Genomic DNA, 14,867 nt, shown 5'->3' with positions numbered 1-14,867 from the left:
CCCTGCCTTACCTCTTGTTGTTCATTTCCCTTTTGTAAATACTGTACACACGTGTTGTCACATCTTTGCGTGATCGAGTGGGTAATTTACGGTGCTTAATTAACCGCCGGAACTTCGCCCACTCATCCTCATTAAATTCGTGGATATGCTGTGATTTTTCGGTATGAATGGACATGATGAGTGACGCCGACGTTGGGGCTAAGGTCGCCACCACGGTGTATTAAGGCATTGAGAAAATTGCGTGTCTCTCGTTGAAAACTCGCCAAATGAAACAGACGCGTATCAATTACGTGTCGCAAGAACTAATCGCGGAGGCTTTGTTCAATATGCATTACTGAACGTTACCGTTCTCCAGAGGACGACACCATTCTGCCGGTTATAGAAACTGTGCGATGTAAGTGTGAGATGTAAAAGGTGCGTTTGTAAAACATCCAGAGTGCATGACAGTGAAGCTGGAGATTGCGTGCTCGGCGTCTGTTGTCGTAGACCGAGAAGTCGGGGGTTTAATACTCGTTGCCAGAACTTATATTCATTGCCATCTGATCAAGTGCATTTTTAATTTAATTTCCGGGTCGAAAGTGCGTCACTGATGTATTGATTGGCCACGCACAAAAATCTTTCGCGTAAAATAAAGTGCCAGTTCCTTTAGGCAACACTAGGAAGAGCACATGTTACATTGACCAGTAGAAACAAAAAACCTAGGTTTGACCTTCCCGGTTGGTCGTAGGCAGTTTTAACATCCTTGTTCTTGAACGACCCCTCTCAAATGCCTGTCTGAAAAATCCATAAATAACAACTCTGTGCGTGCAACGCCAACGAGTTGTCGTTTCCGGAATTTCTTTAATACTGAACGAGTCAGAACAATTGTCCATCTGGTTTCAAGGTTGAGTGAGTTAAACAACTTTATTGGTGGTCCGGCATGAAGGGGGGAAGGAGTAGGGGAAGTAAAGCGAGACACTAGCGTGTCCGGACGTCCCGGAGCATCAACCTGCTCGCGTCAAAACCATGTGGGCGCCGCTTTCGGCCGATGGCATTCCAAGATGCTAAGCACGTGCTGTACCACGTCTCTTTGGTTGCCTGGCTCTCCGTTGATGATCTTGCCGCTGATGGCAGTCGGTGTTTCTTCTTCTTGTTTACCCGGTGGTGGCGCACAGCTCCAGAGGAGGTGTCTCTGGGTGGCTCGCGCCTTCTTGGAGTGTTGGCATATATCCGTGGTGTGTACTTCGGGTAGACGGGCTTTGCCTTTCTGGAGGTTCTTATAACTCGTACTTGCAACTGCCATAGCGCGGCTGCTTCGATGCGTTGTAGGTCTCGGCGAGGCGGCGGGTTAGCTACCTCAAGAGCCTGCACGAAAGAAGGCAAACGCCATTGCGTCCATATCTGTGTGCATCATAGATGACAGAAATGCGCGCCCCGAAATGAAAAGGTAGAGCGTGTCGTAAACAAGAAATTTGAAAACTTGAAATCACGAAACCTAATACCGCATCATGGCTCCATGCATTGACACACTAATCATGAAGAAAGTGCTCTGAAGTGTCACGGATGCCACTGAGGGAGTTTTGCTCATACACGCGACACTGACTGTACCAAGACGCTGAGCCTTCTCAGCAACTCAATTTACCGGCATCAAGTAAACTTCCGACGAAGCCACTGAGATTTTTCTTTTTTACCACCATCGATAGCGCAGTGCTTTCAAGTTTTCTCAACTTGCTGGTACCAACTTAAGAAACAGAACCCACAATTCAGGTTCATTTACTCGGACACGCATTCGAGGTCCGCAAAACCCATGTATACCTCCTGAAATTGGCTTTCTCGCTGGTGATAGGACCTACTCCGTCGGCGCGAGAAACGCTTCTGTCACTTTTTTCTCTCTCTCGTTGTTTGCGAGAGAGCAATACAGGGGCGCAACGCAGGTGCTCAGGCATGCAGTATAGTTATTCTTCTCAGAAAGTAGCCACTTTCTCCAAGCGGGCGCGACGTGCCGCGCAGCGTTTCTCACGCGAGCATTTCCTCGGCACAGCAAACGCACAAAAAAGCTTGCGTTGGCGCCCGGCGGCATGGAACAGCCGCCGGGCCCGGACGCTCTACGAACCGGGAAGTGCGGAAAAATGCGCGAGAGAGAAAAGTGATTTGCCGGATAAGGAAGGCTGCGTGATCGGGCACAAAGGCATAAAAAAGAGGAAGAACTAGGCCTCGGCCGGCCCTCCTCCTGATCTCGACGCTCCACTGCCCGAGGCATTGGAGAGAAGAGAGCGAGGAAGTTTTGTGATCGGGTGCGTGTTTGTACGCTTTCAGCGACAAACTGGGTGCCGTGTCCGAGATGCTATTTGAGAGCAGCTAGCCATTGGTCACTGTGGTTCTTCGACGTGTGATTGAAAAGCGAAGCGCTCTTATGAAGCCGTTCAGGACACTTTTTGAGGCGGCCACGGCGGTCGCATTTCGATGGAGCCGAAATTAACGAGGCCCTCGTACTCTGGGATCTCAGTGCGCGGGGAAGAACACCAAATAGTCGAAGTTTCCACAGTCCCACCCCCTAAAGCTTTTCGCATAATTATATCATGGTTTTGGCACGCGAGACATAGGAAATTATTGTTATTCTTTTTGAAGCCAGATTAGCGCGGCCTCGATTCCCGCGAGGTTTATTTTTGAGGTTCAATGGTTTTACGTGGTACGATCGCGCGTTTGTCCTCTTTTGTAGGCACTGCATATAGGTCATCGGGGCGTCATGCGCAGTTATATAACCTACGTTTTACTGTGAATGACATTGCAGTGATTTTACTATTTGATGGAGCTTTGCATCGTGTATTCAAAAGTCGCTGTCAGCTTGCTTGTATGAGTTATCGTGCATCATAATTTAAGCCCCTTGGTAGGCATCGTTTTGTTTTCTGCAGGGGTATCGGCATCAAAGGAATGAAAGAAGACACACAGAATTGGTCAAGGTAGGTTCATTTTTCTATGCCACAATCTTATACGCTCGCAAGAAGACACAAACCACAATAAATGAAATAAGTGTTGTGATCATCAATTAAGGTGTTTAGAATAGCTTAACTCATTGCTTGCTCGTGCAGTGGCAGCGTTATTCCAAGATACTTTTTTTTATTTGAACATACTGCAGGCTTTTCACGGCCCATGCAGGAGTGGAGACAAGAAGATACATACTAAGCATCGAAAGAAAATACATACCGGAAGAACAAGAAAGAAGATATATTTCCTACAGTTCCTACACCCTCCGCACTCTTTTTCAGAAGTGTCACTTTTTCGCACAAATTCTGGAGCACATTTCTATTGAAAGCAGTAGTTAGATTCGATTCAATCAGCAGTGTCTGTAGAAGTTGGAATTTTCCAGACCGGCAGGCCAGACAACCATTCAGAAAAAAAAAATGAAGCTGCTAACATTATATAACTCCGAGCAGGACATGTGGCACTGCTTTCAGGGCATATTCTGCAGATATTTCACTGAATTTATTGACTGTCACACGTGTGACATCGTCAGGTTCACTGGTATTTCGGGTGACTCAACGCAAAGGAACTAGACATAGTTATACTGTCAAAGGGGCCCACTTTCGGTTTACGAATAATGAGACGACCATGGTATCGTGGTAGAGGAAAGCATTACGAACGTTATTTGCACTTTCTAACTGCGGTGTAGTTTTCATGACATAAAATAATTTCAAAGTAGGCGACGAATAAATAGCTTGCCGCCGGCGAGAACCAAATACTTGGCCACGATTTACAGCGTAACTGAAAGACATTTAAGAGTGGCCAGAATTCCGCATTGCAAAAAAAAAAGAACTCGTATCTTAAAGCTAGTTGCAATATATATATATATATATATATATATATATATATATATATATATATATATATATATATATATATACATATATATAACATCCTCTCCTGCGCCCGTTGTAGCCCTGTCGTTCCCACCACTTAAGGCACACATCCTGGCGCACCGACCAGTGCACGTAATACTACCGAGATCGAGAGCAGACGGGCGTCTCTGCCACCACCGCGCCAGGTAATCCTTGCGGGGGGCCTCTGAAAGCAGGTTGCGAGGGTCGAATCTGTTGTACCGGGCTGAGGCCTCGATTGCCGGGTCACTGCCGGACGCGCGACCGGATTTGGCGTGTTCCTTCTTTCTTCGCACTCTCTCCATCTGTTGTGCATCTGGGCCTCCTTACCTGTTTTAGCTTTTCCTGCACTCAACGAGTCGGACAAGGGCTCACTGCCCCGCCGCACGGAACGCGGCACGAGTTGCCTTACGCTGCCAATTTGAGCACGACCGTCTGTTTTTACTGCGCGGTCATATTTCTTTTCGGAGACCTCACGTGGCCTCTAGAGGGGCTCATTGTTTCGGACGCACCGCGGAGAGCAGCCCTAATGAGGCCACTCTCATCTCGTTAACCGCCTTGACCCTCGCAGATACAAGTTTTACGACAACAGCTTCGCCACGCGTCGGAAAGGGTTTTTCACACGGTGTGTCTTGTTTAGCATCGCAGCTCATTGGGTGCCGTTGGTGCCTGGAATATTTGGCTTTAGTTCCTGCATCAATGATTTTCCTCGCACAGCTACCCAGTGTAGGAAGTCTTATTTTTAAGAAAAAAACAACTTTTGATTGAGGGCAGTTGTCTTTTTGTGCTGATAATAACTTGGCATGCAACATACTTTGATGTGGAGGAAATCTCAGAGTCCAGCCTTCACTTTTTTTAAGAGATCACACTGGCTTTAGTGTTTATTGAAACTGAAAATACAGCAATTCATTGATCGTGAGAATGATGAGCCGTACGTTGTTACACTTCAGCGTCTTTCTGTATATTGGAGTCACTGTCAACTTGGGAAATAAATCTCTCAAAGGAATATTTTATCATTACAGCAATAATGTCTCCTTGTTGACCACCTAAGCAGATTCCAACTGCCATACGATTTTGAGAGAGCCAGAAGTTGGCTGAAAACTTGAAGAGCTGGTGTACCATAAACGCCAAAGTAATTTTTAAAGCCCTCGTGCCATAGATATTTAATTCATGAATTGACCACTTCATTTATAACACTTGATGAAGCGCAAAATAAGTTCTGCCTAGTAATAGTAGTAGCAAAATTAATAATATCACGTCATTGTTAGAATTTAAACTTCTTCATTATGGTAGTCAACTTCAGAAAATTGAAATGCTTAAAAGATTGACTGATATGTGGGGTTCAATGTCCCGAAACCACGATATGGTTATGAGAGACGCCGTAGTGGAGGGCTCCCGAAATTTCGACTACCTGGGGTTATTTAACGTGCACCCATATCTGAGCACACTGGCCTATAGCCTTTCCACCTCTATTGGAAATGCAGCTGCCACAACTTAAAGGGGTGATAAATAGCACCTCAATGATCCCTGTCTCAAAATACCTTTTAGTAATACCCGAAGGAAAGGCTACGCTGCTGGCAACTGACCACTCTGAATTGTAGCTTGCCTCCTTTCGTATTCGTGCACGGGCAAACCTTGTACTAATCATCAGCGCCCTGATGTGAATGAAAGAGCGCATTAGTGCAGTTCCTTGATGTATAAACCTAAAGTACTGCTGACAACCTGCCGCACTGGAGGTTCTGCTAACTCACCATAATTAGTCATGGTAAAGCATTTTGCTCGTAGGAGCTACGTAAGACGGATTTGTATAGCAGCAATGACGACGCCATTGAGGTGCTAGGCCTTTCTGCAGAAGGACTTGGTGTTGGACTATTTTGTGATTGCTAATACTTCTATTGTAGCGCGAAAAGAGAAAGCAGACACACAGAAGCACCTTTATTGTGTGGTTCTGGGTGTGAGGTTTATCTTTGTGTGCTACATTACGATTACTAGCAAGGACACTCGCTTACTGCGTTTTGGGCAAGCACGGAAGAAACCCGATCGGTCTAAGTAACGTCAGAGTCATATTTATGGCACCTTTAACGTTTGACCTTTGTTGTATAGATAGGCAAATCAAATTAGTTGAATTGTTCGTGACAGAACATCCACAGCTGTGAGTGCAAGGGTATATACAACACCAAAAATGTGTAAATAGAGCGGTAAGCACTAATTTATAGAAAGACGCTAGTACCATGTACATACAATGACTCTATCTCCATCGCATGGATAAGGCAACCACCGTGGTGCATGGTTTTCTCATTTTTGTGCTCGTCGGCTGACCCCAAGGACACGTGATTCAAACCTAGCCATGGTAGCTTCATTTCAGCTCCAGTCATAAATTTAGGACCATGTTAAAGAACCCTACATGCTCAAAGTTTCTAAAACTCGCAATTACTGCGTTTTTAAAAATCAAATCATGTTATTAAGACTTTAACTACCAGTATTATTATTGCATGACCTTGGTTGTAATTTTAGCCGTTCTTTAGTCTGTACTCGTGTGCGGGCGCTTCTACCATCATGGTTGTGTTGACAGTCCGTTGTTCGAGCCAGGATTGATTGATATGTGGGGTTTAACGTCCCAAAACCACCATGTGAATATGAGAGACGCCATAGTGGAAGGCTCCTCAAATTTCAACCACCTGGGGTTCTTTAACGTGCACCCAATTCTGAGCACACGGACCTACATCATTTCCGCCTCCATCAGAAATGCAGCCGCCGCAGCCGGGATTCGATCCCACGACCTGCGGGTCAGTGACCGAGCACTAGACCACCACGGTGGGGCGTTGTTCGAACCTCGTGGCTTCTGTGAAACACGAACATCTTATAGTACACTGTCCAACATTTATTACGCAGTGTGCTTTGTTGATTAAAGAATAAAAAATTCCTGGTACGTATTTAAACGGTAACTGACGAATACCTATTTCTGAAAGGTTGCTTTTCTCGACGATGCTAGGTCCGTCAGGCCCTACCCGAGTCTTACAGACCAAATGGACCTGGTCAGCTGTTTGTAGGTGCTTATTGTTGTGTTTTTATTTATGTCTGTCCAAGTCTTCATTCATTTCTTTACATCCCTCTCTTCTTTCCTCTTTCTCTCCCCCTAACTTCCTTTTCTTATATCTCTTCTTTTCTCCCGGAAGAGCAGACAGGAGTTGGGGCCCTACAGGTGGCAGTTGCCAGCTTCCGCTCTCCTTTTCTTCCTGTGTGTCATTGTATATCTCTGCAATAATAATAATAATAATAATAATAATAATAATAATAATAATAATAATAATAATAATAATAATAATAATAATAATAATAATAATAATAATAATAATAATAATAATAATAATAATAATAATAATAATAATAATAATAATAATAATAATAATAATAACAAATTATCCAATTAAAACTTACTAGTATTATTAATGAGGATAATTGAACAAACGACACTTTACTTGACACCTTACGCTTCTCTCTTACGACCACAACGATTTTCAAATCTGTGACATGCCACACAGCACACAGAACCATATTTGTAAAGAGATAATAGAGTGTGCACTTCTTAGTAACCACATCTGAAATGACTGTGCGCGTAGGTGGAGACGTAAGCGCACCCTGATAATTCATTTACACGCATTGATCAGCTGTTTAAGTATGCGATGTTATTTAATTACGACTATGCAAGGCTGTGTTTGATGAGAACAGAAAAGAGTGTTGTTCTATGGCAGCTATTTACTTAAAAAAAAGCTTTGTCTAGTTTGCGTGCTAAGACTTCTTTCTTAGCTTGCTTTATGTTAACGGAAACACCTCGTAAATGTGTGTCAATTACAACTGCTTAAGGGACAGTGCTTAGGAATGCAGTTTGCATCAATGTAATTATTTTGTATGATGTAGCCCTGATATATGCCGCAGCAGTCATAAGGCCACCTAAAGTACTCCTCCATTCGAAAGGGCTTCTTTTATACCAGCACACTCGCATGTATAAGGTGCGGAAAGCTTACCCACTCTTTTTGAACTTGACTTTCTGTTCGAAAAAGGAAGCGTTATAGAGCGTGTCAAGTGTTACTTTTTTTTTTCGAACCGGCCAAAGGCTGATCAGAAATACGATACAGCTACGGTTGGTAGACAAGCCTGTCCCATGCATCTCCGCGCTTCCCGTTCCTTCTGAAAGGATGCCTTTAACAAGCCGATTTGTTCGCATCTAACATCTGGGAATTCGGTCTTCCTGGACACGGCGCTTTTCCTTACCGCTTGAGCTTGATAGTCCAAAAACTAAAAGTGCAGACTAGATTTCGTGGCCGAGGAAGGTCGCATGGCGAGAATATAAATAGCGTGCGCGGTGAGTTGATAGTACGCAAAGATATACTGAAATACCTTCCTGTAAACCGTGTTTGCAGTTATGAAGCATGGAGTGCGTTGCAGACAAAAAAACAAAAACAAAAAACGCCAGGTCTGCGCGGAAGGCACAGCAGTCACAGCGAAAGCTAGAAGAACGGCCTTTCGGAGCCTTTCAAGAACACACTTATTGGGTAACATACTGCAAGCACACTTGCTTGATACCCACTAGGCAATAATAATAAACAAAATTTGGTAGTAGGCTGGCATTCGCTATGCTATTTTATGTCATTCTTCTTAGAAGTGTCGTATCCGCTAAACACTTGCACGGAATTTCGCGCCAGTTGTTCATGCAGTGGCTGACGACGATGAGAAATTATGGCTGAAGTGGGTACGCGCCACAGTTAATAGGGGAACAAGAACAAGCTTTTGTGATTGGTTGGAGCATTGGGCAGCCCATTAGTTACGCTATTCACATTGTGCGACGACTGGTTGTTCTTTGGCAGTTTTGAAACGCTCTATAAGTCGCATTGACGCGATTGCTTTCACGACATCAAGCCTGCTTACGGCAAGTTTGCCATTATGCCCCCCCTCCCCATCTAAAAAAAAAAAAAAAACAAGTTGTGTGGCTTAGTGATAGAATACTGGGCTGGCACCTAGTGAACCGGGGTTAGGGCCCCACTGTCATTAGTGGTAAGTTTTCTTTTTTCTAATTTCGCGCGATGCAGCCACGGACACCGGCGGTGGCAGTGGCGGCGGACAACTGCGCGTGACCCGAGTTGTGATCTCATAGCAGATTTATTTTGCTGTAAAAAAACGTAAAACGCTCGCAACCGGGCATACTTTCAATGAGAAGAGTGCATTAGCTAAGCATGGTTGGAATTTGAAAGCTTTATTTTAAAAAAAGCATTGTCAAATATTTTACTGTTATCACGAAGATGATACGCATGAATCTATCATTGACGAATGATAGTTGCACGGAACCTTGACAAGCACGTTCATTGCTGCTTCTTTGTCAGCTGCCGCTAGTGTCAGCCATTGTGCGCCAGCTGTCAGCAGGAAACTAAATATTTAAGAGTGTTACGACCCATTTCGATTAACCGATCAGCTGCTTCACACCAAGTAAGCGAAAGTAAATGCTGGGAGATTATTTAGACTCCCAACAAAAAGTTTTGAAGAAACCCAACGTTTTGAAACCGACTTGCTTCTTTCCTCAGGGGTGACTGCGGAGGCTATGTAGCAGCGGCGTCGTCAAAGCACTCGCGGGATGGATAATGACCCCCCCCCCCTCTCTCTCTCTCTCTCTTGTTTTGCCGTGGAGCACAGTCTGTGTTTATACACAAGGGAAAGGGTTCTGAGCGAGTGGTTGATGTTATGGGCTGTCCTCCGTATGTGCCACGACTCGAGCAACAACCTTCTCCTCCAGTTCGGCTCGCTTTCAAGAATGGCCGTCGCTTCGAAATTTATCTGATGATCCAACGTCTCAGCATGTTCGGCGACTGCACTGCGCTCTTTGTAGAACTTCCGCAGATCGTTTGCGTGCATGTTGCTTCAGCCGTTCCGGTAGGTTTTTCGTCTCGTCGATATACGACGAGGGGAACTCGGCGCACAGAATTTTGTAAACGACACCGGGGGCCCTGTCTCTTGTTGGCCGGTCTTTCGGGCGGGGGAGGAGGCGGCCCAGCGTGCACGAAGGCACGTGCGCCATGCGAATCCCTTCCTTTTTGAAGATCCGCGCCAACATCTCGCTCGTTCCCTTAACGTATGGAATCAGTACGCGTTTCGGGGGGCAGCAAATTAAGGTTGATTGGTGTTTTCGTATTCTCTGTTGCTCTGCGCGGCAGGTGGCGGCTCGAATGAAGTTTTTTGGGTATCCGTCATCAAGACGTCTGAAGTCAGACAACACCTAAATTCCGTGCACCCAGCCATACAATTCACGACCGATTATAAAAGCGAGCACTGCCTGCCCTTTCTCGACGTCCAAGTGTCAAGAAAGCGCAACGGCCTGGAGTTCTCCGTTTATAGGAAGCCAACGCACACTGGCCGCTGCCTTTAATTCGATTCTTCCCACCCCGCGTGCCACAAGGCCTCGGTTGTGACCACGCTACTCGAGAGAGCAAGGAACTTGTGCTCTAATGACACAGAGCGAAAGGAAGAAGAAGCCCGTGTAATAGCAGACCTAAGAAAAAACGGATACCCCAAAAAACTTCATTCGAGCCGCCACCCGCCGCGCAGAGCAACAGAGGATATGAAAACCCCAATCGATCCTAATTGGCAGCCCCCCCGAAACGCGCACCGGTTCCATACGTTCAGGAAAAGAGTGAGATGTTGGCGCGGATCTTCAAGAAGGAAGGCGTTCGCGTGGTGCACTTGCCTTTGTGTACGCCGAGTGCCCCTCGTCGTATATAAGCGAGATGAAAAACCTACCGGAACGACTGAAGCAACACGCAAAAAATGTGCGGGAGTTCTACAAAAAGCGCAGTGCAGTCGCCGAACAAGCTGAGACGTTAGATCACCAGATAAACTTGGAAGCGACGGCCATCCTTGAAAGCGAGCCGAACTGGAGGAGAAGGTTGTTGCTCGAGTCGTGGCACATACGGAGGACAGACCATAACATCAACCACTCTCTCGGAACCCTTCCCCCAGTGTATACACACGGACTGTGCTCCACGGCAAAACGAGAGAGAGAGAGAGAGAGGTCATTATCCATCCCGCGAATGCTTTGAAGACGCCGCTGCTACGTAGCCTCCGCAGTCCCCCCTGAGGAAGTAACCAAGTCGGTTTCGAAACGTCGGGTTTCTTCAAAGTTTTTGTTTTGGTTGGAGCCTAAATCGTGTCCCAGTTTCATACCCAACCAGACAGACTTCTGTCAAATGTTTACATTCAAGAAAGTCAATGCACAAGCCTCACTGGGCAGGGGCAATGAGGCTACAGACAACTTCACCAAGCTACTTGATTTTATTGTTCCGGCAATAGTGGAAATCACTAAGAGTCACTCAAGAAAAATATCTTGCACTTTGGGCTCGCTTGGACTCAGACTCTCCGTAACTTTTACCAGCCGCACTTCCCTTATACTCATACTGGATAAAAGTTTCTTCAATCGGACTCACTCAACCCAAACTAACTAAAATAGAACCCGTAATCACTCAGACTCAGATTCACTGTTCAATTTAAGTCCGATTGAGTCCGAGTGAGTCAAGTCATGAGTGAGTTTACAAACGTATGCACACGAATGCATACAACCTTCCGAAACACACATTTACTCACATGCCTACGTGCTCTCTGTGCACCCACTCATCTACGGAATGTCAACCGATTCAGCTTGGAGCACTCTGCTAGTTCGAGATACCTTGGAAATACTACTCGCAAGCCTTCATCAACATCGGTGGCCGCCTATAGCCTAAGGCAATCATAGATGAACCGCACTCGCAAACATACTCCACTTGGTCATCTGTGTATTCACGGTGACCATATATGCTGATCATACGCATGGTTTCACGTCCCAATACCACAATATGATTTTGTGACACGTCATGATGAATGGAACTGGAAATTTCAAGAATCTGGTCCTAAATAAGGGGCAGTCGCATCGCATAGTATATGGGCCTATATAGCATGTCGCTTGCATAAAAATTCGACAGCGCCGGCCGGGATCAAACTTGTGACTTTTGGGTCAGCGGCTGAGCACCATAACCACTACAGCGTGCCACGGAGAACATCTGGTTAGTGTGCACAAGCATCATTTGTTAGTTATGCCCTCTTTTTTGTTGTTTTCTTTCCCTTCCACGTGATGATATGTTGTGTAGCAAACCGATTTCAACCTGATTAACCTCGATCCGGATCAATCCTTTGCATTGCTCTTTCTCTCTCTTTTATGACGTGGAGAAATGTAAGAAACATATGCACCAACTTTATTTATTCATTGTGTTTTACAGCTCCACATGGATGAAAATGCTAAGCAGCAAGGTCTTAAGAGCTTGCGAGAAATGCTAAAGTTACAGTGATGCATGCATGCATAGTGGCAACGTTACGTCTTTCCAAACCCCGTCACTTTGTAACTTCCCTTACCCTTGGATTTTCCAAACTACCTCGATTATCTTTGCGTGCTCTGAAAAATGCAGAGGAAGAAGAAAAAAAATGCAAGAAAGTTCCCTGAAAGAGGTTAAAGGCTTTGCTACGATTAGAGGCTGAAATTCTCACAAGCATACAAAACCGACCTAAATATTTTACGTATTTACCTTCTAGAATGGCATCAAACATTCGGTGAACTGCGTTAGAGCCTCCTATTTCTATAAAGTGTGAGTCAAACAAACGTTCCAAAAGTGTTCGCAGTAGTCAGCTGGCACGTGTTTCTTTTCTCAGGTGCACCAGACCGATTGTCGCTGATAAACTAATTTTCACAACAGCTAGTGAGGGAAAGCGAAATACACCTACAACAAAAACACCATCATGGTAAATTTATCAGCCAGTTCTCCATGCATGCATATTCATGAAATGGCTCATGAGATTATATGTAGCAGCTCATCACTGCATAACACACCATGTGAAGCGTCAAGCAAGAATCAGAAACAACGCTACTCCGCGTACACACACACACACACACACACACACACACACACACACACACGCACGCACGCACATTTAATAAAGCAATTAATGTTTTCTTAGTTTTTTGGCTGTGGAACCAAAGTGTTCCGATTTGTGGTTCTGTTGCTTTAATTTCCTAGTCGTGGTCACAAAAAAAAAGGTTTTCAACTATACAGCTGTTTACGGACGTCCGTTCATGGGTGCCCAGTTACCCAAACAAAGACTTGTCGGCATAAAACGCAAGCCGCCTTCCTTTTGCGCCACTAGATTGTTCTACATGTAATGTCTATAGCATAGGGCTGCGTTTTTTTTTCAAGTTTTACTGAGCAGACTATTACCACAAAATATTTCGCAAGCAGCAATTTGATTGAACGTCATGTAAAACCAGTCTACACACCTCGCGCCGTAGCTCATGGTGTTGGACAGCTGTATTCGAAGCACCCAGCGTGATTCGGATGGCAGTGGCCTAACTTTAACGGAGTCGAAACGAAAACACACTGTATTTAAAGTTACCTGCTCAGGAAATAATCCAAGGCGATCAACATTATACTGCAATAATCGCGCTTCATAATACGTTTGTAATTGTATCGCTGGGAGATTGGCATACGTGTAATCTAACCAGGCCATAAATGTGAGTAATTTCAGTTCCAAAACTTCAGTTGATTTGGAACTCAGTCCCAGCCCATCAACACTCTGTTAAAGCCCTCGATACGTTGGTGTCTCCAGATTACCTCAACATGATAACAGAGTGCTCCATACATTCCAATACATTGACACTTGCCCCTTCTCATGGAACTTCTTATAACTGTATGTAGAGCTTACGGCAAGATTTACAACATCGTGGTTGATATTCCCCATCATTGGTATCATTGCCAAGATTGCTTACGGCAACATTGCACATCGTTGTTTTTTCTAAAGCGAAAGTAGCAATAAATACACCACCTTCCAGATTGTTTTCTTACTAAGTTTATTGCCCACTCTGTTACCACAATGACAAAACTATTTCGTCAAGTTATCAAAGACCATTCTCAGCTTTTTTATGCGTTTTTTACCTTATGTTACGTTTCTTCGCCGAGATAGCAGAAACACTGTGTAAAATTGGTGGCAACAGAAACCAAGCTGAAAAAAAATATGGCAGCATATCCACGGAGTTAATGATGAAGAGCGGGGCGAAGCATCTGTCCGTCCATTCGTTCTTGCTTCCGTCCGTCCATGCGTGCGTCTGTGTGGCCGCCCGTGTGTCCATCTGCCCGTCCGTGCGTGCGTCTGCTCGTGCGTCCGCCCGTTTATCTGTGCATCCGTCCCAGCTTTCGTCCATGCATCTGACCCTGCGTCCGTCCATGCGTCCACCCGTCCGTGCAGCCATCCGTGCGTCCGTCCATGCATCTGTCTATGTCTGTTCGTCCATCTATTCAACACTCCAAGTACCAGCATCTTGCATCTTTTCCTCATATAATCCGCATATAGAAGCGCCGCCATCCAGCGGAGATTCCAATGACTAAAGAAGAAGTGGCACACGCACACTTTCTTATGGCTTGCGCTTCGTGTCTACTTACCACCTTTCACCACCTCGAGTTTATGGTATATATACTAGTTCGCTGTATTTATGGCACTGCGGCCCAACGCTCGCTAAACCTTTCTAAAACCAAGGAAGTTACGCCCAGCTAGTATAACGTAGCAACCCTATCTTGTCAGATAGTGCTCAACGTACATGCCAATGACTGCTAATGGGGAATGAGAGACTGAAGAATGCGGCTTTTATGTTAAGCGCACGGTGCGAATTTTTCTTGTTCAACAACACACAGGAGAAATCTCCCACCAGCACCACCTTGAAGGTTAAAGCGTAAGACATGTTACGCACTACTACGAGGCACGAACGGGTGCCGCTTTAAGGAGCTTCGCTCCTGAAAGTGGTTAACGACTTAGAGTACTAGGCACTCTACTATGGGAGAGCATAAAGCCGTCCCGAAGGCCTCTTGCGCTGCCTTCTGAACCCGGTACTGTTGAGCCCGCGCGAAGCTAAAAAGCTACCGAACTACGAATTTTGACACTCGGCTCTTCATACTT

At 45.3% G+C, this 14,867-nt stretch overlaps 1 protein-coding gene across 4 annotated transcripts in view; it reads right to left on the bottom strand.

Annotated features, from left to right (window-relative positions):
* Positions 1-884: 884 nt before the first annotated feature.
* Positions 885-14,867, bottom strand: part of LOC142814635 (uncharacterized) — a 43,140-nt gene continuing 29,157 nt past the window's right edge. For 3 of the 4 annotated variants that reach the window (XR_012894997.1, XR_012894996.1, XM_075893702.1), the window contains one exon: positions 6,784-7,110. Coding sequence is in view for 1 of the 4 variants with exons in the window: in XM_075893701.1 (XP_075749816.1) it covers positions 958-1,344 (387 nt within the window). In the remaining 3 variants the exon portion in view is untranslated. Of the gene's footprint in view, positions 1,345-6,783; positions 7,111-14,867 lie in introns of those variants that run through there. The other variant, XM_075893701.1, reaches the window with a different exon arrangement.

Source organism: Rhipicephalus microplus, chromosome 4 (genome assembly GCF_043290135.1).
Source record: "Rhipicephalus microplus isolate Deutch F79 chromosome 4, USDA_Rmic, whole genome shotgun sequence".
Classification (NCBI taxonomy): domain Eukaryota; kingdom Metazoa; phylum Arthropoda; class Arachnida; order Ixodida; family Ixodidae; genus Rhipicephalus; species Rhipicephalus microplus.
This window is presented reverse-complemented; position numbering and strand designations above follow the sequence as displayed.